The sequence below is a fragment of the Felis catus genome, chromosome C1 (assembly GCF_018350175.1).
Source record: "Felis catus isolate Fca126 chromosome C1, F.catus_Fca126_mat1.0, whole genome shotgun sequence".
Taxonomy (NCBI): domain Eukaryota; kingdom Metazoa; phylum Chordata; class Mammalia; order Carnivora; family Felidae; genus Felis; species Felis catus.
The window spans coordinates 142,958,555-142,981,622 of NC_058375.1; the positions used below are offsets into that span (position 1 = coordinate 142,958,555).

Consider the following 23,068-nt stretch of genomic DNA (forward strand, 5'->3'; position numbering starts at 1 on the left):
TAAAAACAACCTTTTAAGGAGTCCTAAACTTTCATAAGTTATCTTTTTGAACAAGATGAACGTAAAATATGATGGGGTTACTGGTGAACAAAAATTATATTGCTGTTGATTGCAAAGTTTCTACATGCTGTGGACATTGAGCAAATTGGTGCATTGAATATAATGTTTTTCTCTGAAGAAGCAAATAGGAAGGGTCCAGATAAAATACTTTATCATGATTTGGCCGAGGAAAGACCATCAAATTGGATATAATCCATCAACCTTTTTATACTTTCCTAGTTGTGTTAGTCTGTCACTTTGTTTTCTGTGTTGAAATATGCCCCCCCACCCCGCCCCCAACCAAGAATGAGTTACTCAAGGGCATGGGCCTTGCATCATTTATTTGTGTATTTCTAGTACCGTGCTTAGTGCCTGAAGCATAATCACTGCTTACTGAAAGTATGCTGAGTGAAAGAAAGAATAGCTAAATGATATGTTTGAGAGACAGTGGAGAAGAAAGGGGAGGCGGAAGAGAGAAGGTTGGTGGGAGAGGTGGCCTAGAAGTAATGGTTTGCTGTTTCTTTTTACCCTTTGCACCTTCCTCTCCCTGTTGGTGTAATCTGCTTGTGATAAATGAAACTAAACATCACTGCCCAATTCTCAGAGCTCCTTAGAAGTGGGAAGGGTGCCTGCTGTAGATCTGAAGGAGTCTGTATGAGCATTTCTGCAAGGACACTCTGTCTCCACCTACCCATGGTCAGCTGCAAGTCCAGTTCTTTGCCTAATTCTAGGAGCAAAATAAACATTTAAAAAAAATGTACTCGTTTATTTTTGAGAGAGAGAGAGAATGTTCATGCATGTACACAAGCAGGGGAGGGGCAGAGAGACAGGGAGACAGGATTCAAAGCAGGCTCTATGCTGTCAGCATGCAGAGCCTGACTCAGGGCTCGAACTCAGGAACTGTGACATCATGACCTGAGCTGAAGTTGGCTTAACTGACTGAGCCACCCAGGTGCCACCAAAATAAACATTTTTCAAAATAAACATTTTTAAATCCCAAAAGCTGTGTGTGCTAACAGTGTTCTGGTGGTGTCCCATAGTCCTTTCCTAGGTGACTCCATAAATATAAAGTTGACCTGAACTTCTAGTGGGTCTCAGTGGTTAAAGTAGCTTAAGAGAACTGTCTAACTCTGGTCCCGGTGGGGCTATGGAAGCCGAAGGAAGAGAGACTTCCATGCTGGATTTTGGGTAGTGTGAAGCGCATTCCAGAGAACGTATTTCTCTGTTGGAGTAAGTGGGCAGGGTTCCCATGAGGGCTTCAATTTGAGGACACTGAGGCACGTTTTTGATAGCTTGAGGTGACCATGTGAGAATAAAAAGCCGGAAATGTTAGGTTGCTCTGACAACTGCAGATGAAAACCCAGAAGCTGCGTAGCAATGAGGGAGCTCTTTCAGTGGGCTCTACACCTACGAGGAGAGAAATCCCTTTGCTCTCGCTCCTGCCTCAGTTTTCAATGCTCCCTCAATGCAGACCCTGACTGTACTGTTTGGGACTTGGGGTCCTGGCTACTTTCCAAAGCTTAGAGTAAAGGCTGCATTTCAGGAACTTTAGGATCTCAGATGAAGTCCCAAGACTTTCAGGTCATTGTGTCTGGAAGAGTTGGTAGAAGGGTTGCATTTATTTCAAGCCTTTTTTTTTTTTTTTTTTTTCCTACTGGAAAAGTTAACATACACTTGTCCAAACAAAAGTATCTGTATTGGAGCATATGAAGTAATGTGAAAAGACCTTTTGCTTTTCCCACCTGTTCTCGAATCAGTGATGAAACTGAGGTTTAAGAGCATTAATGACAAGGCCAACCCCAAGCCCCCCTGGGCTCATTAGTGACATGAGAACACCGATTTCCAAACTCCAGCCATGAGTCCTTTGAATTAGTCCCTTTTACACTAGGGACCCAGACACGGTTCATGGAAGTGAAACTTGCACTTAGGTAAGTAGCTCCTGTGACTTGTCAGGGGATTTTCTTGGAGGAGTGGGGCTTAGTTCCTAAATGTGCCTCTGCTTAGTGATTAAGTGGAAGTGGTTAGTCAAGAATTCAGGATGTTGCAGATGACTAATGCTGATGGGTGTAGATTCCATGAATGTGTAATGCAGTCCTGAAATGTTAGCGGTGCCACACCTGGGCTTGGTTAGAAACTTGCCCTGTGGCTTTGCCGGTGTCAGTGGCATGATGTGTGAGTTATGGGGGTGGTTTGGCATGGCTCGACCTTGCCCCCTAATGGCTGGCGCTTGTTTTGCGTGGTAGCCTTAGTGAGAGATGGGGGTCTCCCCCTTCCTTCACTTGTATGGGATGATATGAGAGAAGGAGGTTAAAACCAACAAAAACAAAGGTGAGAGTGAAGAGGTGGCAGGAAATTATACCCACTTAGAGTCAGCTTCCTGTGTTAAGCACTTCAGGGAGGTTGGATTTCAGCCCTCAGGGCTTGGCAGGCAGCCTGATCAGGAAAGGGGAAAGCCCTGCTGCCGCTCAGCCGGAGCAGAGCGGAGTCAGGCCAGTGGCACTGAGCTATCCACTACAGCAAGAGTTGCTTTTTTGTCTTTTTTCAGCACAGCTGACCCACGTCATTTGAATGTATTTAGTCATGAAGAATACAATTGTTTTTAAACCTTCCATTTGTATTTCCTAATACTGTTTCTTTCAGAAGACAAGAAAGTTACTCATTGGATAACTTGTGTTGGTAGTTAAGCAAATTTGCTGCTAGAATATGATTTACTAAAAAATTAGAGAGCAATATATTGCTGATTTTTTTTTTTTTAACGTTCATGTTGTTGTAAGCTAGCTAGAACTCTTGTCTGCCAGGTAAGCAAATATTACTAGATATGGATACGTTAATTACTGTGGACCATCAGATTCTAGGTGATAAGGGCTTGTCCTTGGAGTGAGGGGTGATAAATGAATAGTAACATTGGTAGGAACAGGTTATAGCCCATTTGAGTGTTGATGGCTGCCATGGTAGTCCTTTGAGCAAGCCTATGGATGGTGTATAGACAGTGGAGAAAGGAAGGGAAAGATAATGATGTAGCAGTAGCCTTCTTGCTCTACTGTCCCTGCTCCTTGCTCCCAGACTCCAGACTTCATCTGCCCTCAGCCCCTATCCCCAAGTTCCAGGCTTTGATTCTACATTTAGCCACACTAACTTCATTGTGGCTTTACCAGCTGTTGGGTTTAGCAGACAGCCATTTCTCCACCCGCTGCTCCTAATTCAGTCATCTGCCTAGCTGATGTTTTTACTATATTTAATATTGTTTGACGTTAAAATTGTTTGAATTTTTACCATATTTCCCTAACTGGAATGTTGAAATGCTATCTAATTTTAAATCATGACTAGGTTTTTGCAATCTGTGCAATCCTTTTAAAATTCTCTTTCAAGCCCTTAGTTGTCTGTTGTCATTTTGATATGTGGCCTTCCTCCTCGATGTGATCTTTGTTTTGGCTCTGCAGTAGTGGATTTTTTGTTTGGTATTTTGTTTTGTAGTTTTATCTTGTTAGAAAATACAGCGTGCATCTTATAAAAATGAGAATTTTCTCTTATAGCCAATAACGTCACAAATAAAATGAATAATTCCTTAAGACTGTATTGCCCAGTTCGTATTTCCCAATTTTCTGTAATGTTCTCTTCATATGGTTTGTTCAAATGAGGATCTAGTTCCGCATCGATCACATGTTCCATCTGGCTATTCTTGAAATCTCCTTGAATCTAGAACGTGATGCCCTATAGTGAAGAAACGAGGCAAGCTGTCTTGTAGAGTGTTTTGTTTCCTGCACTTACCCAACTGTTTCTTAGAGATGCCTGAACTCCTGAATTTTCTGTTAACCAGAAGTTAGATGTAAAGGCATGATGGGTTGATGCTGAACATCTTTTTCTAGAACATCATAGGAGACAAATGATGTCTCATCATTAGATAGTACTGGTCTGTCCTATAACTTTCTTTTTTCCCTTGAGCCTAAAGGAATCTGTGGTATGTTGCTTTCACACGGTATATGTGTCTGGATACCTACCAGCCTTGTGCCAGGTGGGTGTAAAACCAACTGATACCTTATGCTGCATTACTTTCTGGAGGAATTGCACAAGGATGATTTTCTAATTTCATTTCCCTCCTGTGGTAAGCTGGCAACTAGAGCCTTCAGCTGGGTTTTGGTTTACCCTGGAATATAATTATGCCTAGAATTCTTTCCTTCCCTTTGCCATTTTTCAAAGTAAAGATTTAGTTTAAAAGATACCTCAAAAGGTGGCAAATGAGTTCCCTCTGGCTTTCTGTTAAGAGTATCCTTGTGAACTCTGATTTTCATAGTCCGTGTACTTCAGCCAATACAATATTATTTTGAAGCTCATGTTATCAGTACTTTGATGTATGAGGACACTTTCATGCTGGTTCCTGTGCCCTTTTGATGTGACTCTGTTAAGTCTTGAGAGCTTGTTTTACAAGCTTTGTGCTTTACAAGTACAAAACCCATCTCTTAGGCTTAACTTGTACCTTCCTTGTCCTGGACCTAGAATAAGATGTTTCCCTAAGGAGCCCTTTTTTTTTTAGTGTGAGGTGGTATTAGAGGGAAAAACATGAGAGCCTAGACCTTCAAAATATATGTAATAATTATGAGTTCATATTTATATTTCCAAGTCAATTTGAAATATTAATTTACTTAATTTCCTTGATTTTATAATTATCACTTTTATATTGCATTGTTGGAATCATAACATAAATTTGTCTTTTCTGTAATGTAAAAAATGTTTTAAAATAACATACCAATATCATTACTAACCAAAATATTAGTTACTAAAATTACTGAGTGGATACTTTTTTTTTTTTTTTTTTTTTTTTGCAGTTTTGTGTCCCTACAATGTATCCTATCAAAGATGCAGGAAGTACTCTGATTTAAGTCACTTGATAGAGATACCTTCTCTGTTATTAACTTCCAGTTAAAGTGACAAAAAGATGCTGTGTTAGTTTTCTGTGGCTGCCATAACACATCACTACAAACTTTGTGGCTTAAAGAAGCAGAAAAGTATTCTGTTGCAGTTCTAGAGAGGACAGAAGTCCAAACTCAAGATGTCAGCTGGATCATGTTCCCACCAAAGCTCTAGGGGAGAATCCTTCCTTGCCTCTCCCAGCTTCCAGTGGCTCTTAGGCATTCCTTGGCATGTGGCTGAATGTCTCCAGTCTCTGCCTCCATCTTTACATGGCCTTCCTTCTTTTCTCCCCTTATTTACTTCTCTTCTGTGTCTTAGAGGGACATTTATTATTGGATTGAAGGCCCACCTGGGTAGGCTAGGATGCTCACATTTCAAGGGCCTTAACTTTATTACATCTGCAAAGACCCTTTTTCCAAATACAGTTGCATTCACTTGTTTGGGCTTAGGGCCTAGACCTATCTTTCGGCAGGCCACAATTCAAACAGCTACATATACCACGATGTGTGATGATTTGCATAATCTTGTCATTCATATAACAATCCAAGTTGGTGCTGTTGACCTTCAGGGGTTACATTGTACACAGTTAATCACGGACCCAGGTGAAGGTGTTTTCAACATAGAGCTTCAGCTTTGCCTTGAGGTTGTCTCCAATCAAAGGAAGAACAAACAAGCAGGTGCATACCTGGGAGGTTTTCCAAACCAGGCTTGGAAGTAGCCTGAGTCATGTGCAGTTTTACTGCATTGGCCAGACCTGCAAAGGAGAATGAGAACTGTAGGCTGGCTAAATATATGCACGCCAAGAGAAAAATGCTTAGTAAAAGCAGGTCTCTGCCGTGGTTATCAATTTTGATAGGCTGATAGTTTCACTTGTCTTAGGTTATGTTTAGTATTAAAACTTGCTTTTATTGATGTATTCAGTAACTTATTCATTGAATACATATTTAATGATAAAGAGAAGGGAATGAAGAGAGAAAACCGCGAGAGTATCGATCGGAGTTTTCCCAAAACAGGTGCCTCATGTAATACTTTCAGTCTGGAAAGTCATTTGTGTCGAATGGTTTCTGGTATCAAAATAAATTGGTTCTGAATTCCAGCAGTGTGCCGGACATGAACTGGCTATGGGACATGTCTTTTTGTCAGATTTAAAACAAACAAATGAACGAACCAACAAATTTTATCTTCGGGCGGTCTTCTGCTTGAGATTTTAAAGGGACTGTGTTCCTTATTGTGAAGTCTCCAAATCTGAAGAAAGGTACTGAGTTAGCCACTGTTAAAAAGAATGCAAGTTTTAGGACGCCTGAGCGACTCAGTCAGTTGAGTGCCCGACTCTTGATTTTGGCTCAGGTCGTGATTCCAGGGTCGTGGGATCGAGCTCCTGTCGGGCTCCAGCCCTGTGGCAGGCTCTGCACTGAGCATGGAGCTTGCTTAACTAAGTTTCTCTCTCTCCCTCTCTCCCTCTCTCCCTCTCTCCCTCTCTCCCTCTCTCCCTCTCTCCCTCTCTCCCTCTCTCCCTCTCTCCCTCTCTCCCTCTCTCCTTCTCTCCCTCTCTCCCTCCCTCTTCCTCTTCCTCTCCCTCCCCCCCCCCCCAAATTAAAAAAAGAAGAAGCAGAAAGCAAGTTTCTTTCGGTTTACTTCCTGAAAGCAAAGTTTCTCCTCCATTGAGATCGACTCTGGGTGTCTGATTCTAAACCACTGGTGAAGCAGTCAGGGGAGCAGATGCCAGTTCTCTGTTGAGCAGCCTCACATGTAGCGTCTCCAGAGTTGTGGAAAATTGAGTCTGAACCTAGAAGGGAGTTTACATCTTTTCTGCTACCAGAGGTTCTCTTTATCCTAGGCTTTTTGTAGTGGGGAAAAAAGATGCTGGCCTATTTCATGGGATTAGGAAGGGGGGCAGAAAATAGAAGGTAGAAGGGGTGAGTTACTCCTTTTGAAACTAATCCTTTTTGGCAGCTTGTTATAAATGCTTGGTTAAAAGTGCTGTTCAACATCAACAGCCAAAATAAGAAACCCAGGGTGTTCCGTCTGATTTCAAGCTTTTAGGTTATCTTCTGCCAGAATGAACATCATATTACCTTCCTTCCTGCCTGGTAATAAAAAGGAATTGTGAATCCTCCTCCCAACACCCCTTAAAATGACTTAGGTGCCCGAGTTGTCTTAGACAACTCCTTATGTTGTTTGAAGTGAACTTTGTTGTGTCAACATCTTTTGTAAACATGGAAATGCCATTCTAGGAACTGAAGAGTCATACAGGCAATTAAATAACGCATATGGGTAGGCTGAGGTTGACCTTTGACACCATCTTTTAGAAAATAATTTAAGTGACTTATTAATTAAGGTGCATTAGCCAAGAATTTCTGCTAGGTAACGTAAACACTGCATTGTTCTAACACCTGAACGGTAACTCATAATGTCTGCTATGGAAATATGTGTGTGTTCAACTTTCACAAGAAAAGAAAAGTGTGACCTAGCAAGTAGTTGAGCTGACCCTTAAAAAAAAAAAAAAAAAAAAAAAAAAAGAAAGAAAACAAAATTTCTGTATACTAAAAAGTACCATAATGGTTTGGAAAAGTTTTTTTTTGTTTTGTTTTGTTTTCTTTTAAGTGCCAGTGGATGACCTTGATCACAGTGTGATTGTGGCTCTTTTTATCAATCCATTTGTTAATTAAAAGATTCATTGAGTATGTACTGAGAAGAAGGATGTGCTAGATGTTATGACCATAGTGCTTCAGAAAATTAAGTGCTAAATCTTTAAAAAAAAAAAAAGGGGGGGGAGGGGATTGAAAAAGGTAAGATATCATCTTAAAAGTAAATTCTGGAATGAGTAGATATGTAACAGAACTTTCAGCCCATATGCTCTCTCCTACTCCTGTGTGTCATTCATGCAGATCTTGATGAACTTTTAACTGTTTTATTTATTTTTCAATATTTGTTTATTTTTGATAGTGGGGGAGGGTCAGAGAGAGAGAGGGAGACGGAGAATCCCAAGCAGGCTCCACACCATCAACACAGAGCCTGATGTGGGGCTAGAACTCATGAACTAAGATCATGACCCAAGCCAAAATCAAGAGTTGGGTGCTTAACCGACTGAGACACCCAGGTGCCCCTTACATGTTTTAAAAGAAGTTATTTTTTGAAGTCATGGGGGAATTGAGGTGTCTGTGGGTGTTTATCTCTGTTAGAGTAGTAAAACAGCATATTGATGATTTCACTGAAATACAGAAATATAAATTGGTTTTGATTTCTAATTAGACTTGGGTGCAGGGAGATAGGAAGAAAGTGAATTAGAAATAAGGCTCAGGTTGGGGTACCTGGGTGGCTCAGTCAGTTGGGCGTCCGACTTTGGCTCAGGTCATGATCTCACAGTTCATGGGTTCGAGCCCTGCATCGGGCTCTGTGCTGACCGAGTCTGGAGCCTGCTTCAGATTCTGTGTCTCCCTCTGTCTCTGCCCCTCCCCTGCTTGTGCTCTGTCTCTGTCTTTCAAAAATAAATGTTAAAGAAATATGGTTCAGGTTTTGTAAGGAATGGAGAGCTGTATTAAGGGGGTGGAGACTGCGTATATTGTACGTCCACTTGGTGGACCAGACGATGCCTTGCAGTAGCATCTTCGGGTTCTAGAAATACCATCATTAGGGAGATGCTGGTTACCCTTAAGGCCTTAAGGCCACCACTAGTTGTCTTCACAAGAGCCTTGACACAACTCCTTGGCTTATATTTTCAGGTATAACTTTCCAAGTCCCATCTAAAACCCAGTGGACTGAACACTTGTAATAGATTGAGGACTATGTTCTATATCTATCACATTCAGCAAGTGTCCTCAACAGTGACCGGTTTCAGAGGAACTGCTTCTAGCTTCCACTCAGCCCAGGCTGTTCAAGCATTGTCTGAGAACATGACCTAATGACTTAAAAAAAAAAAAAAAAAAAAAAAAAAGATTAATTTTGACCATATGATCACAGGTTGAAACTATTGTTGGCTTTAATCTTGTGATCTGAGGATGCCAAGAAAGACCTGAGGCTGATTATAGAGACATGAGGCTGGGTTTGTAGTGTTAAATTTGAAGTTATGGAAGATCTAAGGACAAACCATAAAATATCTAAGGGAAGCTTGACTTTTAAGATTCAGTTGTCAGGTTGTTAGCATACATTGTTTTGTTTTGTTTTTGTTTTTGTTTTTTATCTTAGAAGGTAAATCCTGTATCTAGGAAACTGGGATATGTGGGGGGTGTGGGGAGGGTGGGGAGGGTTGGATGGAGATCGTGGATTAAATCTCATGAAATGACAGTGAAGATACAGTAATAGTTGGAGGTGTGGAGGTAATTGAAACCTAGGTGAAAAAAACTGTGACACAAATTCTAGAATTTTAAATTCTTTGATTTTTGATGTAAATGTTTTGAAAAACTAAGAGGTTTATAGGACCCCCTCAGAGTGCTTTATTTCTTGCAAAAGTGTTAACTGATGAAGTTGATGGCATGTTTGCTTGTGGTTTTCTTTCTAGTTGGAGCAAGTAAAAAAACAAAATACCAAGGAAAACCTTTTAAAAGGAAAGCTGTGCTCGGTAATGAAGTAAATAAATGAATCTAAAGCAATTACTTTGAAATACTGTTTTTTGATCATCTTTACTGAGAGATCATCTTTACTGAGGTTTAATTTACATACAGTAAAGTTCACCAGTTGTGTTTTCCAAAGTGGCTGTACCATTTTACATTCCATCCAACACTGTCATAGAGTTCCAGTTGTTTCAAATCCTTTACCAACCCTTGGATGTTGTCAGTCTTATTAATTCCACTCATTTTTATGGGTGTATATATATATAGCAACACATCACTTTGGTTTTAGTGATACCTCACTTTGGTTTTAATTTGCATTTCCCTGATGATGAGCATTTTTTTTTTTACATGCTTGTTTGTTATTTGTGTACCTCTGCTGAAGGATCTGTTCAGATCTTTTGCATATTTTTAAATATTGGATTGTTTTATTATTGAACTGTAGGTTTAAAAAAATATATGTTCTGGATACAAATCTTTATCGGACATATATCTTGGAAGTATATTCTCCTAGTTTGTGTCTTGCCAGTTTTCATAGTCCTAAAGTGTTTTTCAGGGACTAAAAGGTTTTCTGATGAAGCCGAATTTAGTTATCTTTTATTTAAGCGGTTCAAGTATTTTGTGGCTTGTCTAAGGAATCTTTGCCCAAACTCAGGTCACAAAGGTGATCTCTTCTATGTTTTCTTCTAGAAATTTTAAGGTTTTGTTTTTATGTTTGGGTCTGTGGTCGATTTTGAGTTAATTTTGGTACATAGGATGAGGTAAGGCTGGAGATTCACTTTTTGTGCCCCCCCCCCATATGTATATCCAGCTGTTTAAGTACCATTTGTGGAAAAGACTGTTCTTTTTTCATCAACTACCGTGGTATCTTTGTAAGACCAATTGACCATATGTTTGTGGTTCCTGTTTCTGTGCTCTCTGTTCTGTTCCACGGATCTTTGTTTCTATCCTTTGTCAATATGGCAGTTTCGATTACTGTCTTTAAAATCAGGTAGTGTGAATTCTCCAACTTGGCTCTTCTGTAGAATTATTTGGCTATTCTAATTCCTTTGCATTTTTATATAAAGTTGACTATTAGCTTGTACATTTCTAAGAAAAACCCTCCAGGATTTTGACTGAGGTTGCATTGACTCTGTAGATGAATTTCAAGAGAACTGACATCATAACAGTATTGATTCTTCTGAATGATGAACATGGCATTGCTATTTATTTAAGTCTTCAGTATCTCACAGAAATGGTTTGAAGTCAGGTCTTGCATGTATTTTGCTATATTTATCCCTAAGTATATCATGATTTTTAGTGCTCTTGTAAGTGATAAAGAAAATAATTTCCAACAGCCTTTTTCTTAGAGAAATACTATTTTTGAACAACCTCTTACTGCTTCATTGATACCCATGCAGAGAAAGGTGGTTTATGGTACGTCATTGCATTTTCAAAATGATGTCCTGTACTTGAAAACTATCTTCACGGCTTCTGTACTGTAAACAGCAGCCTTGGGTAAATGTTGAAGTTTACTATTCTGAGCTTGGTTCTTAAGTCTAGTCCTAAAGTAAATGGAGGCAGGTGGTAAGGGCATGATTAAGACCTAATAACTTGGCTTCCAATTTTCTGTCCTTAATGTTCTGTTCGTAAGGATGCTTTCCTTGCATGTGTCAGACGCTTGTTGACTTCAGTGGAAGGCAGCGTCCTTCTCCTGGTCTTTCCACGCCATCTACTCTGAGGGTTCCCTTTTATAAATGATACCCTTTACAAATATTACAATTCACTCAGTGCAGCACACACCTCTTGAGATTCTCAGAACCATGTAACTGTGTAACAATGTGGTTGTACACTTTAAATTGGGGCAAATGAAACTTCAGAGAATCCAGTTAGTATAAACTGTAGGCAGAAATCCTTAACATAAGAGTTTGCCATTCTTGGATAAAGAAGTGAGATGTGTACACACACACATGCGTGCGCGCGTGCAAAATGGAATATTATTCAGCCATAAAAATGAATGAAATCCTGCCATTTACAATACCTGGATAGAGCTAGAGAGTATTATGCTGAGCAAAAGAAGTCAGAGAAAGACAAATACCATGTGGTTTCACTCGTGGAATTCAAGAAACAAAACAGATGAGCAAAGGTGGGGAAAGAAGGTAGGCAAACCAAGAAATAGACTCTTAACTATAGAGAACAAACTGGTGGTACCAGAGGAGAGGTGGGTGGGGGATGGGAGGAATAGGTGACAGGGATTAAGGAGGGCAGTTGTGATGAGCACTGGGTGTTCTGTGCAAGTGTTGAATCACTGAGTTCTCCCCAAACTAGCGTTACACTGTATGTTAACTAAGTGGAATTTAAATAAAAACTTAGCAAACTTAAAAAAATTAAAAATAGTTTGCCATTCTTTCAAATTCTTGAGTGATTGAGAAATATTAGTACTTTTTTATCTAAATCTTTAACTATCTAATGGTTTCTGCAAGAAATTAAAAGCTGCTGTTGCTTCCCCCCCCCCCCTCTTCAGGACCAAAACTTTGTTACTTTTCTTTTCCTTCCCATGTTTTATTTGTATGATAAATGGTTAGCCCTGGACACTTTTAAAAGCGCTTCAATATGTGAATCCTGTTTGAGAAGGCATCCTTAAATAAGGTTTCTGGAATATGTAGTATGTGGAAGAGAAAGGTTTTATTCTTCTCATTTTTCAGATGAAGAAACAATGAGGCTTGTTTATACTCCCCTGCAGTTTTTAGAGGAAGAGTACTCTCCAGGGATTTTGTAAAAGTTTCGTGAAATCATAGGTTGTAACTATAGTCTTATAATGTAAGTCTGTATCTTTAAACATAACTGAAAACATTCCAAAGTCTTTGCCTAACAGGAATATGCACATTCTGTTTGTAGACCGAGTAAAGAGAGGGATTCAAGTATCCAAAGGAGGAACTACAATCTAAAGCAATTAATAAGCTTTACTGTACAGAGGAGCCACTTGGGGAATTTAAGACTGTGGATTTTTGAGTATCTGGTGGATTGTGTCAGGAGAATGTTTGCAATTTAACAAGCATCCTCGATTGTTTTAAATGCTAGTTTTTGGTAGTAAATATTTTAAGAAATGCCAGTCTAAAAGAAGGCAAAGCTTTGGCCCATGAGGGGAGAGAATGAAGATGTGAAGATTATTTCGAGGTTTTCCAGTATAAATCTAACCTTCCATCACTCTGTCCAGTTCTTAAATCCTCAACTTACAACTGCTTAACACCTCTACATGTCCAGCGCAGTCAGGGTTCAATATTTGCTTAGGACAACATGAGATAATAAACTTTATTAGAAGTATGACCTGACTATCAAATTTAATTAAAACAATTTTTAAAGTGGGGAAAAAATGATGAACTATGAAAAGGATTAAATAAGTTCAATTAATATTATCTATTAAGGAATGAATTGTAGGATGTTTTGTTTAGGAAAGACCTGTTGAACTAGAAGAAACTTTTGCTAGTCTAAATAAAGGAAATTATTTGGAAAAGTCTCATTAAAAGTTATTTTCAGTCTGAGGGTTGTAATGGAACACTTGGAAAGTTGTCCTCTCCTCTCCGACCAGGAAAATGATTTCATATTCAGAGCTGAAGAATGCTTCAGGGCTCTCCAAGAAACTATGGCTGTGGAATGAATCTGACATGCTTATTTTTCAAGTTTAGTTTAGTGCAGAAATGGCCAGCTTTTAAAGTTGGCAGATGGAGAAAGAAGAGTTGTACAGTATTAACTGTATGTTGCTACACTATTTAAAACCCCTTATTAACTTCCTATTGTCTCTCATATGTCTCTCATAGGTCTCTTGTTGTGTCGTATGAGATGATTATTTGACATCCACCATTTTCTGTTCCAAGTTACATTTAGGTTCTTGTGCCATTATCTTTCATAAACTGTATTACTGGAACCCAGCTAAACCCATGATGTTACCAGCACATTTCCCGTGCTTCTCTACTTTTGTTTCCTTGTACCCCCATCTGGAAAACTCCTCTGTCTCCTGCCTTTCACACTGACCCAGGGTATCTATATGCTGCCTGCCCTTTAAAACTCAATTCAAAAACCACTTTTTCCAGCGAAGTTCCTTTGATCTTCTCCGTTGGAAGAAGCCATACCTTTCTTTGAACTTCCAGAGGATCACATATGGCTCTTACCATATTCAGGATTGTATTACAGCAATGTCTGTTGTGTCTCACAGATCAGATTTAATGCTTTGGAATGGAATTTGTTTCATTTTGTGCTTTAAAAAATTTTTTTTAAATGTTTATTTATTTTTGAGAGAAACCGAGAGAGACAGAGACAGAGGATGAGCAGGGGAGGGGCAGAGAGAGAAGGAGACACAGAATCTGAGCTGTCAGCACAGAGCCCGACGCGGGGCTCGAACTCGTGAACCATGAGATCATGACCTGCGCTGAGGAGGGACGCTTAACCAACTAAGCCACCCAGGTGCCCCTCATTTTGTGCTTTTCACACAGTGTCTTGCATAATGTGTTTTGGATGAATGAAATAATAAAAGGATCAAAAAATTTTTAAACTTGGTATTTTTCATGTTAGTGTTAGGAAAGAGAGACCTGCTTGTGATAGCAAGATTTAAGGTGTTCAGAGGCAGGGGCTTCCTTAGCAAAAAGTTTTCTTCCAGTGATAACCACAGGGACCCTTCTAAGTAGGAGTGCAGCTGACACTCATTGCCTCTGGTAGTGGTTACACAAAATTAGAGTCTCAACTTGCCTTCTTAATCGTCTATAATTGTGAGTGGCTAGAGTCTTAATAGCTTTTCCTTATTTTCTCTAAATTCTCCTCTTTCTTCATACCCATACTTTCTGTAGGTGCGAGAGTCTGATAGCCTGTCTGAAGTTCCAGAATTTGTTTCTGTCTTTTTGGGGGAACATGGAATATGCATTTCCTTGGGGACTCTGGTACTCTTGATTTCTTGGGGGGACGCTAGATCTCTTTGTGTAGACGTTGTTTTTAGTCGTATAAATGGTTGGCCCTGTGAGAGCTGAGGTGTTACGAGTTACCTTAGTCCTTCCTGCTTAGGAGCCTTGATTCAGATCTTGGCACCCCTCTGCAACCCCCCACACCCACGCCATCACACACACATACATACGTGTGCTATTTCTTGGCCTCTGCTGTACTTTGTAACTCATCTCTGTCTATAAACAATATTAAAAAAATATTTTTTTTAAATGTTTGTTTATTCTTGAGAGACCGAGAGAGACAGCGTGAGCAGGGGAATAGGCAGAGAGAGAGGGAGACACAAAATTCGAAGCAGACTCCAGGCTCTGAGCTGTCAGCACAGAGCCTGGCGCGGGACTTGAACTCACAAACCATGAGATCATAACCCTGAGCCGAATTCGGACACTTAACTGCCCAAGCTATCCAGATGCCCCTATATACAATATGAATATGGTATTTTATTATGGTCTTTTTTTCTCCCTGTGAACTCATGTTAGCATTATCCCTTTTAGAGGGTAAACCCCTTGAGGACTTGGATTATTCCTGTCAACAGAGCTCTGAAGAGCACTTAGCACCAAGCTAAATGCTGCAAATTAGTACACACTAATGGCAATGATAGTGATTGTAATTATGGCTCATTTAGAGACCACAGTTTGCTGACTCAGCCTTGGGAAAGGGAGCCCAACTATTTTCAGCTTCTAGGAAGAAAAATCATTCAAGCGTAGTGAGCTTATGTGCATAAAAGCAAAGTCCTTTAAATTTTCACTATCTAAAAATTACTGTAGGAGCAGAATAATAAAACATTAATAACGGCATAATGATGGTGACCTCTGATTCATCCCTAAGGGTGTTTAAGCAGTTTATGTAGCTCTGCTAATAGACTACCGAAATAGAGCCAATGACCCTGTGACGGTCCCAGACGTTGGGACAAACTCGGCAGTAAGTGTGTCCCCCCATGAGCCATTCATTTCCCAGAGATTGCCTCGAGTTTCAGATGTCTTGCTATAATGTCTTTCCTTTAACTTCAGAATATTAAGGTGTAAGATAAACTTGAATGAAATTCTGTTTGATTTTGGAGCTGCTTATCCAATTTATGGAGTGGAAATGCTTCTGACATGCTTGTTGTAAGTCCAGCTGACACCAAATTAACCTCAATTAAGTAATTTCTCATGTAATTATACACATGGATAGAGAGGATGCAAAGGACCAGAAATGTTTTGCTAGATGAGTGGAGTGCCCAATTCCAGACTCTTAGGTAGAAAGGCTTTCAATGACAAACTTTATTAGGTTTAGATGGAGAAAGGAGGGCATGGAGGAAGGTTCCAAAGAAACAGTTCAGCTGGTTAGAACCTAAGGCTGCCTGTCTGTGTCTAATGAGAAAAGGCCATGTTGTAGCCTAGCTGATGAGTTCCGTTGACTGTGACTTCCTTAATTAACCCAGTATGTATGTCCCTGCCCAGCCCCTTCACTGAGTTCCTTTAAGAATGGCCTGGTTTTCTGATTTGGGTTGCCTTAGTCTTGAACCTTAGTTATTAAGTGGAATCCAATAAATGCTTTGCCTTTTCCTTTTCTGCAGAGCAGGCCTCTGCATAGGCAAGGTAACCTTCCTGGTGGCCAGTGAGGGGAGGCAGGAGGCTAGCTAGCATAAGCATTAGTAGATTGAATTAGTGAGAAATGTGTAATTATGGAAGTCATTAGGAGATACACCAGGAGAGATACCATAGAGGTTTATCCACAAATGTCCTTTAGCTGTGACATTAGTTTGAGCTGATTTCTATCTAGCACAGAACCCACTGGGTATGTGCCCTGTACAGAGTGTTGACAATCTGTTTACATGCTTTTAAACTTTAAAAACGTACCCCTAATTTATGAGAGACGTGACTTGTATAGGATTTTTAGAAGAAGTTTAATTTTTTGAAAATTATTAAGTCTATGTGCCAAGTATTCTTCTTTGTACTGGAACTCAAATAGAACATGTTTCTACTCTTTTAAAAGCTTTTATTCTATCAAAAGCTAGATGAGCACATTTACTGTGGTATAGTAGAACAAGGATCAGAGAGTCAGAAAGCTTGAGTTTGAATCTTTGATCTGGTGTGTGTGTGTGTGTGTGTGTGTGTGTGTGTGTGTGTGTGTGTGTGTGTGTGTCTGATTTAAGGCAGATAATTTATCTCTGAACTTCACTTCCCCCATCTATGAAATGGAGTTAATATCTACTTACCACATAGGGAGGCTTGAGTGCGATAAGAGGTTTAAAGAATATGATAAACTGTAAAGTGTTACTGAAAGATATGTCAACAATCTTTTAGAAACAAAAAGCACTGCCCCAGATGGAAAGGTAATTGTCTTCTTGGGTTTGCATTAATAAAGTCGTTTTTAGCAGGGAGAAGAAATTTTGAGATCATTACTGGAGAAATTTAACTCCTAGGTCTCTAATTTATTAAAATACTTGCAATTGACATAGCAGCTTAATGAGGATTCTGTGATTCTTGGATGTGAAGGTGACCTGGCTGTGACATCTGTCATCCCATTAATCCTTCACCACTCCTTGTGTGTCCCTCCCTAAGTTGTGCTCTCGGTCTAAGAAGAGCACCATCCTTGATAGAGGAGTGCCTTTCTTCAGTCAGAAGTGTATACGTAGCTGCATTCCCTTGCTACAGCCTCCAAACAAGCTCTCAAAGTCCATTTGGAGTAGAACGTAGGGTGTCAAGCTTGCAAGACTCCAGACACATCCAAATGAGGCACTGCACATGGCAGTCTGCCTTTCCTTGGGGGGAAACAGATTCTCTGGTCCTAAGGTTTGTTCCCTCCCAGTGCATTTTGTGGCCTGGTGTCCTGAATGTTAAGAGGTAACTGTGTACTCTTTGCTTTGAATGCTTCTGAGGAATGATTAAAAAGCCCCAGAGCAATTGTTATTTCCCATCCAGAAACGTTTCATGAAGAAAGTTTGATCACACAAAGAGATAAATGGCAGGAGGTCAAGATGGTGGTCATGTTATATAATTAGACATTTTGAAGGGAATTTGGATTTTATTTTGTTGTTATATATATTTTTTGTTTTAGAGAGCATGAGTAGGGGAGAGGGGCACTGGGAGAAAGAGAGAAGAGACTCTTAAGCAGGCTCCATGCTCCGTGCAGAGCCCACTGCGGGGCTTGATCCCATGACTCTCAGATCATGACTTGGGCTGAAGTCAAGAGTGAGAGGCTCAACTGATTGAGCCACCCAGGCACCCCCGAAATTAGTATTTTAAAAGCTCTTCCAAATGACATCAGTTCATATTGACAAATCACCATGATTAAAGAATACTTTTATCCCCAAGAATAATATTTCTGTATAATGGGACTCAAGTTATTAAGCTACTCGTGTCAGTGTGATGTTGGGCAAGGACGTAACTAGTTATTGAAAATCGCTCATGGGATAAGCAGACCTGGAGGTGAGGATGATGGAAAATTGCCAGCCAAGGCGTTTTTGGCTTTCAGTGCAAAACCCCAAATTCTAATATATAGAGGAAAAAACTGTTAATTTAAATAAATACAATGCCAGTAATCCTTCCAATGTCCTTCAAAGTAAATGTGTTTTGGCGAGGTGCTGATATTCTCCAGAGTAGTTACCCAAATGTTTTTATTGTGCAAACAGCCATATTGAAGACACGGGGCAGGCGGGGGCGGGGGGAAGAGGTTTGGTGAGCCAGATGCTGGATGTATAAATCAAATAGTAGCCCCTTTTGAGATTAGACAGACAACTCCAGGTTTTAGGAAAATGACTGGGGCTTTCTTTGTATTCTTTCTCCATACCAGTTTTATTTAAATCCCTGGACGGAGGCTTGAATTTTCTGAGTAGTAGATACAATGTAGACCTCCTATGTTGTGAAGCGTCAGGCTTCTTTATGTTCTGTTGTGGTTTTTTTGTTTTGTTTTGTTTTGTTTTGGAAATAGATTAGTAAATTATTCAAACAAATGAAAACTGTGTAACAACAGCAAATTTTTGTAAGCGCATTGGAAAAAGTATGTATTAAGTACAGACTTCTATAATTTCAGGGGAATAATTAAAAGGAAATACTTACAGGATCAATAATTGCATATTTGATAAAGCCCCTCTGGATCACGACAGTCTTGAGCAGAAAATGGAGAAAGGTGCATTTATTGATTGTCAAAAATGGGATTCACTAATTGAGTGGATGACAATATGTTACATGTGCTAGTCAACCAGATCTTGTTGTTTTAAAGGAAAAAAATACAGCTCTTCTGTTGTGAAGATATTATGTACAAGAACAATCATTAGACATCTCTCAGCAACTGTCCATAGATTTAAATGTCGGTCCTCAGGTAAATACCACATTGGTCAGAGTAAACTTAATGTTGAGTTTCCTGTGTTCGGGACCTTATTATATTTAGAGGTAGGAGGTATTTGCTATAGCACAACGGAACACAGTTTGAGTTGTTACTGGCCATAGGAATTTTAAATTTGGATAATTGGATTGTATTATTAAAAAGAGTAAGTTTTTCTGATATCCTGATATATCTCTGGCATTATCTATTGTTATACACAAGGTTGGATATAGTAACTGGCTTCTAGATGGTTTATCAGTTCATTTTTTGGAGTTTTTTTGGTGATTATTTTAGTCTTCAGCTGGGCTATTGTTAAAGCCCTGTGGCAGTTGGATCCTATCTGGCCCCTTAGTGAAGTGATGGTGATTTAAAAACAAACAAACAAACAAAAAGAAAAAGGACTTTATACATAGACTATTGACACTAGAGATGTCAAATACCTGTGAATTGTTATTTAGAAGTTGCTCGCAGATTGGAAAATGGGGGGGGGGGGATAATTACAAACATGCTGATCTTTTTTGTTAACAGCTATGTTGAGAATCAGTTCATCTACTCTAAAATGTCTCCTGATCATCTTCTTAAATGTTTATTTATGTTGAGAAAGAGAATCCCAGGAGCCTGAAGTGGGGCTTGATCTCATGAACCATGAGATGATGACCTGAGCCAAAATCAAGAGTTGGATGCTTAATTGACTGAGCCACTAAGGTGTGCCCCCTGATCATTTTTAAATAAAGGGGAAATATGGACAGTTGTCTCACTACAAGTCCCTTCCATCTATTTTAAAGCATTTTAAATAACAATAAAATGTATGTTTTCACTAATGAGATGATCTTTAGAAAGGCTTTTCTATATCTATAAGCAAGAAGACTTGAGTGGACCAGGAAGGATGTTGTGGTTCCCTGTGTTGGAAATACACGTGCTTGAACATGCTGGCCAGTTGTCAGTGTTGTGAAATACTAAAACTCCATTGTGGCATAAGCAATAATCAGGTTAAAAAGAATTACTAGAAAAGCATCTTTTCAGGTTGTCGTTGGAGGAGACCCTGATAAGAATTGTTTCGATTTCATGATAAATCTTAGTTTTTCCTTTTAGTGCTGATTCATTTAAACTTTTTTTGTGTGTGAAGGGTAGCATACGTCCAGAGAAAGTTGTGAAACCTAAGAACAACACAATAAGTAGGATAAAGTCAGCACCTGTATGACTACTACTTGGGTCAAGAGAGAGAACCTTGTGGCCTCTTCGGTCACTTGGAATTTCCCTTCCCCCACTTTGATCCCTGGTCATTTTTATGCTAATCATCTCTTCCTCCATCCCCTAGATGTATAGGTATGCATCAGTAAATAAAATCACCTATGTATATGTCCCTATTAAAATTTAATTTTGCCTGTTGTGTAAATCCATAGAAGTGAAGTCACATTCTTTTTGGCTCAACATCAGGTTTATAAGATCCATCCATATAGGAGAATATGGTACAGTTTGTTCATTTTCATTGGAATATAATGTACGATTATATGAACATAATACAAGCATTCATCCATTTTATAGTTTGTGGGCATTTGGGTTTTACCCAGTTTTTTACTGCTGCTTATTCTGCTTTGGACATTTACGGTCTGTAATACCTGATAACACATGGGCATGAGTTTCTCAAAGTGTGCTTCCATCCATAGCATCTGTATACCATTTGTTAGTAATGCGGATTCTCAGGACCCATCCCAGATCTGCATTCAAATACTACCTTGGAATGTATATTGTATATATTATATGCTTATCTTAGTGACCATGCTTTTGCTACAAATATTTCCAGGTTTTCTAATTTGGAACTACTTCGGGAACCCATTAATGATTATATACGTGCATATGTACTCATACAAAGAAACACTCATTGAGTCTCTTAGCAATTGACCCATTCCTCATTTTTGAAACAAATTAGTTTCATCCAGTTTGAGTCAAGTTTTTGGTATTTTTGAAAAATAACGTTCAAAAGAACTATTTGCCAATATTGAAGATAGTCCAAAAAATACGCAGTAGACGGAAGACCTGCCCAAAGAGGACGTGAATACACGTTGCATGAAGCATCATTCTAGAATGAGAGCAGCGGAGCACTGAAGACATAGTGGACTGACTCCACAATAGGGCAGACGTGGGCTCAAATCCACTGCTAACACTGACTAGCTGTGTCGACTGAGTTTCTCTAAGCTTCGGTTTTCTTCTTTGCAAAGGGAGGATAATAACATTTACTCCAAAGATTCAAAACCATCAGTACATCAAGATCATCTGCAGGGTCACACTAGTAACTGTGAACGCATGTCAGCCGTGGATCAGCAGTATTAATCTGAGTGGGGTGGGTGGTCACACCTTCGTAGCCCTCATGCTTTTTACTTTTGTGCTTCCTGCAGGAACGATTCCAGGTGAAGAATCCTCCCCATACATACATTCAAAAGCTCAAAGGCTATCTGGATCCAGCTGTAACCAGGAAGGTAAGATGGATTTGTTTGCACTCTTTGCTGTCCCTTCCTCATTGGTGAGCGGGCACCTCCTGCACTGGAGGGGACTTTCCTTCCTCTGCATTATAGCCTCTGCTTGAGCCTCCAGCAAGACAGCCACCATGAGGAAACAAAGAAGAAAGCCATCCTTCTCATGTAAGGAGGTGTTAAAAAGTGCTTTCCTGAGATGGGAGTCATGTACCTCGGATGGTTATTGAGTCACTGCCATTTCCAATCACACAGGGCTGCGAGTCCAGAGGTGTTAAGGCCCCTCAAAAAAGCAGGCTTAGCAAAGGGAATACTTGTCTTTCATGCTTTGGTGCATTTCCAGAGGCCTTGAAAAATCACTGTGGCTTTGTCATCCCAGCTGTGTGCTCATATCCTGTGTTGATGCTATTAGCAGCTTCCCCCGGGCCTAACCCTGCCCCTGGCCCCAAGAAGGTAGAGAGAGAATAGCTGATTCCGTTCTCAGCTGACTCTCTCCTTTTACAAACAAGCTGTGCTTTGTGCAGCCACACAATTGGTTTAAACTGATGCCTTGTGGTAAAGCATGTAGCCTGGCACAGCCCCGCGAGCTGGGATCGGTCCTGGGATGTCTCAGGGCAGAGTTGTCCTCGCTCAAGATGGGTACAGGCACTCTTCACCAGATAGCACTGGTTTTTTGGTTGACCTTCCACAGCTCCTGCTTTCAAGGCTGCAGCAACAATAACTTGAGCTGAATTCCCTCTGTTTCAGTGTGTGACTCATGAGAGAAGAAAGGCACACTTTTCCTAGTTGCCCACTGTTTCTAGGGCTCTTATAATTCTTTTCAAATCTTTTTATCTTCTGTTTCCACTCTAAACATCTCCACCACCCCCATCCAAGAAAATCGAGCAAATGAGAACAGCTTTTACTTCCTTTTGGAAGTTTCCCGACCTTTTGTCCTGTGGTTAACATGAGACAAGCAGAAGAAATACAATCTAGGGGTGACGGACTGTAGACCTTTACTGTCAGCTAGATGCCATATGTGACTTGACTGTGGTGCAGACTCCTCTTCTAAGAATGTACCTGTCAAAGTATCATAATATCCCCACCCCACAAATATGGCTCACGCATGGTTCTTTTCTTAAAAGAGCCTCTGTCAGTCCCCCTGAATGAGTCTGTCCCCTCTTTCTTGTTTCCTTTTCCAAGGGTATAGCAGCCTTCAATTTCATCAGATTACAGAGGGTTAGATGAAGGCACCACCCCTCTTCCCCAACACAACCCAAAAAAAACCAGGAGAATTTTTTGGCTATTTCTTTTTATAGGGGCAGCAAGATTGTGTTTTATTATTTTTAATTTTATTATTATTATTTTTAGAGAGTGTGTGTGCCCATGCTAGTGGCGGAGGGGCAGAGAGAGAGGGAGGGAGAGAGTCTCAAGCAGGCTCCATGCCTAGTGCAGAGCCCAACACAGGGCTCGATGTCACGACCCTGGGATTATGACTTGAACCGAAATCAAGAGTCAGACACTCAACTGACTGAGCCACTGAGGCGCCCTAAGATTCTGTTTTAGAAATAATTTCAGAAATTCCCCAACTTCGGGATGCCTGGGTGGCTCAGTCAGTTAAGCGTCTGACTTTGGCTCAGGTCATGACCTCATGGTTCGTGAGTTCAAGCCCCGCCTCGAGCTCTGTGCTGACAGTTTGGAGCCTGGAGCCTGCTTTGGATTCTGTGTCTCCCTCTCTGCCTCTCCCCCACTTACACTCTATCTCTGTCTCTCAAAAATTAAATGTTAAAACAAATTAAAAAAAGAAAAAGAAATTCCCTAATTTATAAACCTTCAGGCGGTGGCTCA

General features: G+C 40.1%; 1 protein-coding gene across 14 annotated transcripts in view; it reads left to right on the plus strand.

Moving 5' to 3' along the window:
* The window catches only part of FMNL2 (formin like 2), a 312,817-nt gene that overhangs the window by 184,300 nt on the left and 105,449 nt on the right, over window positions 1–23,068 (plus strand). For all 14 annotated transcript variants that reach the window (XM_045033816.1, XM_045033815.1, XM_045033820.1 and 11 more), the window contains exon 3: window positions 21,167–21,247. In XM_045033816.1, coding sequence (XP_044889751.1) covers window positions 21,167–21,247 — 81 coding nt within the window. The remainder of the gene's footprint in view (window positions 1–21,166; window positions 21,248–23,068) is intronic.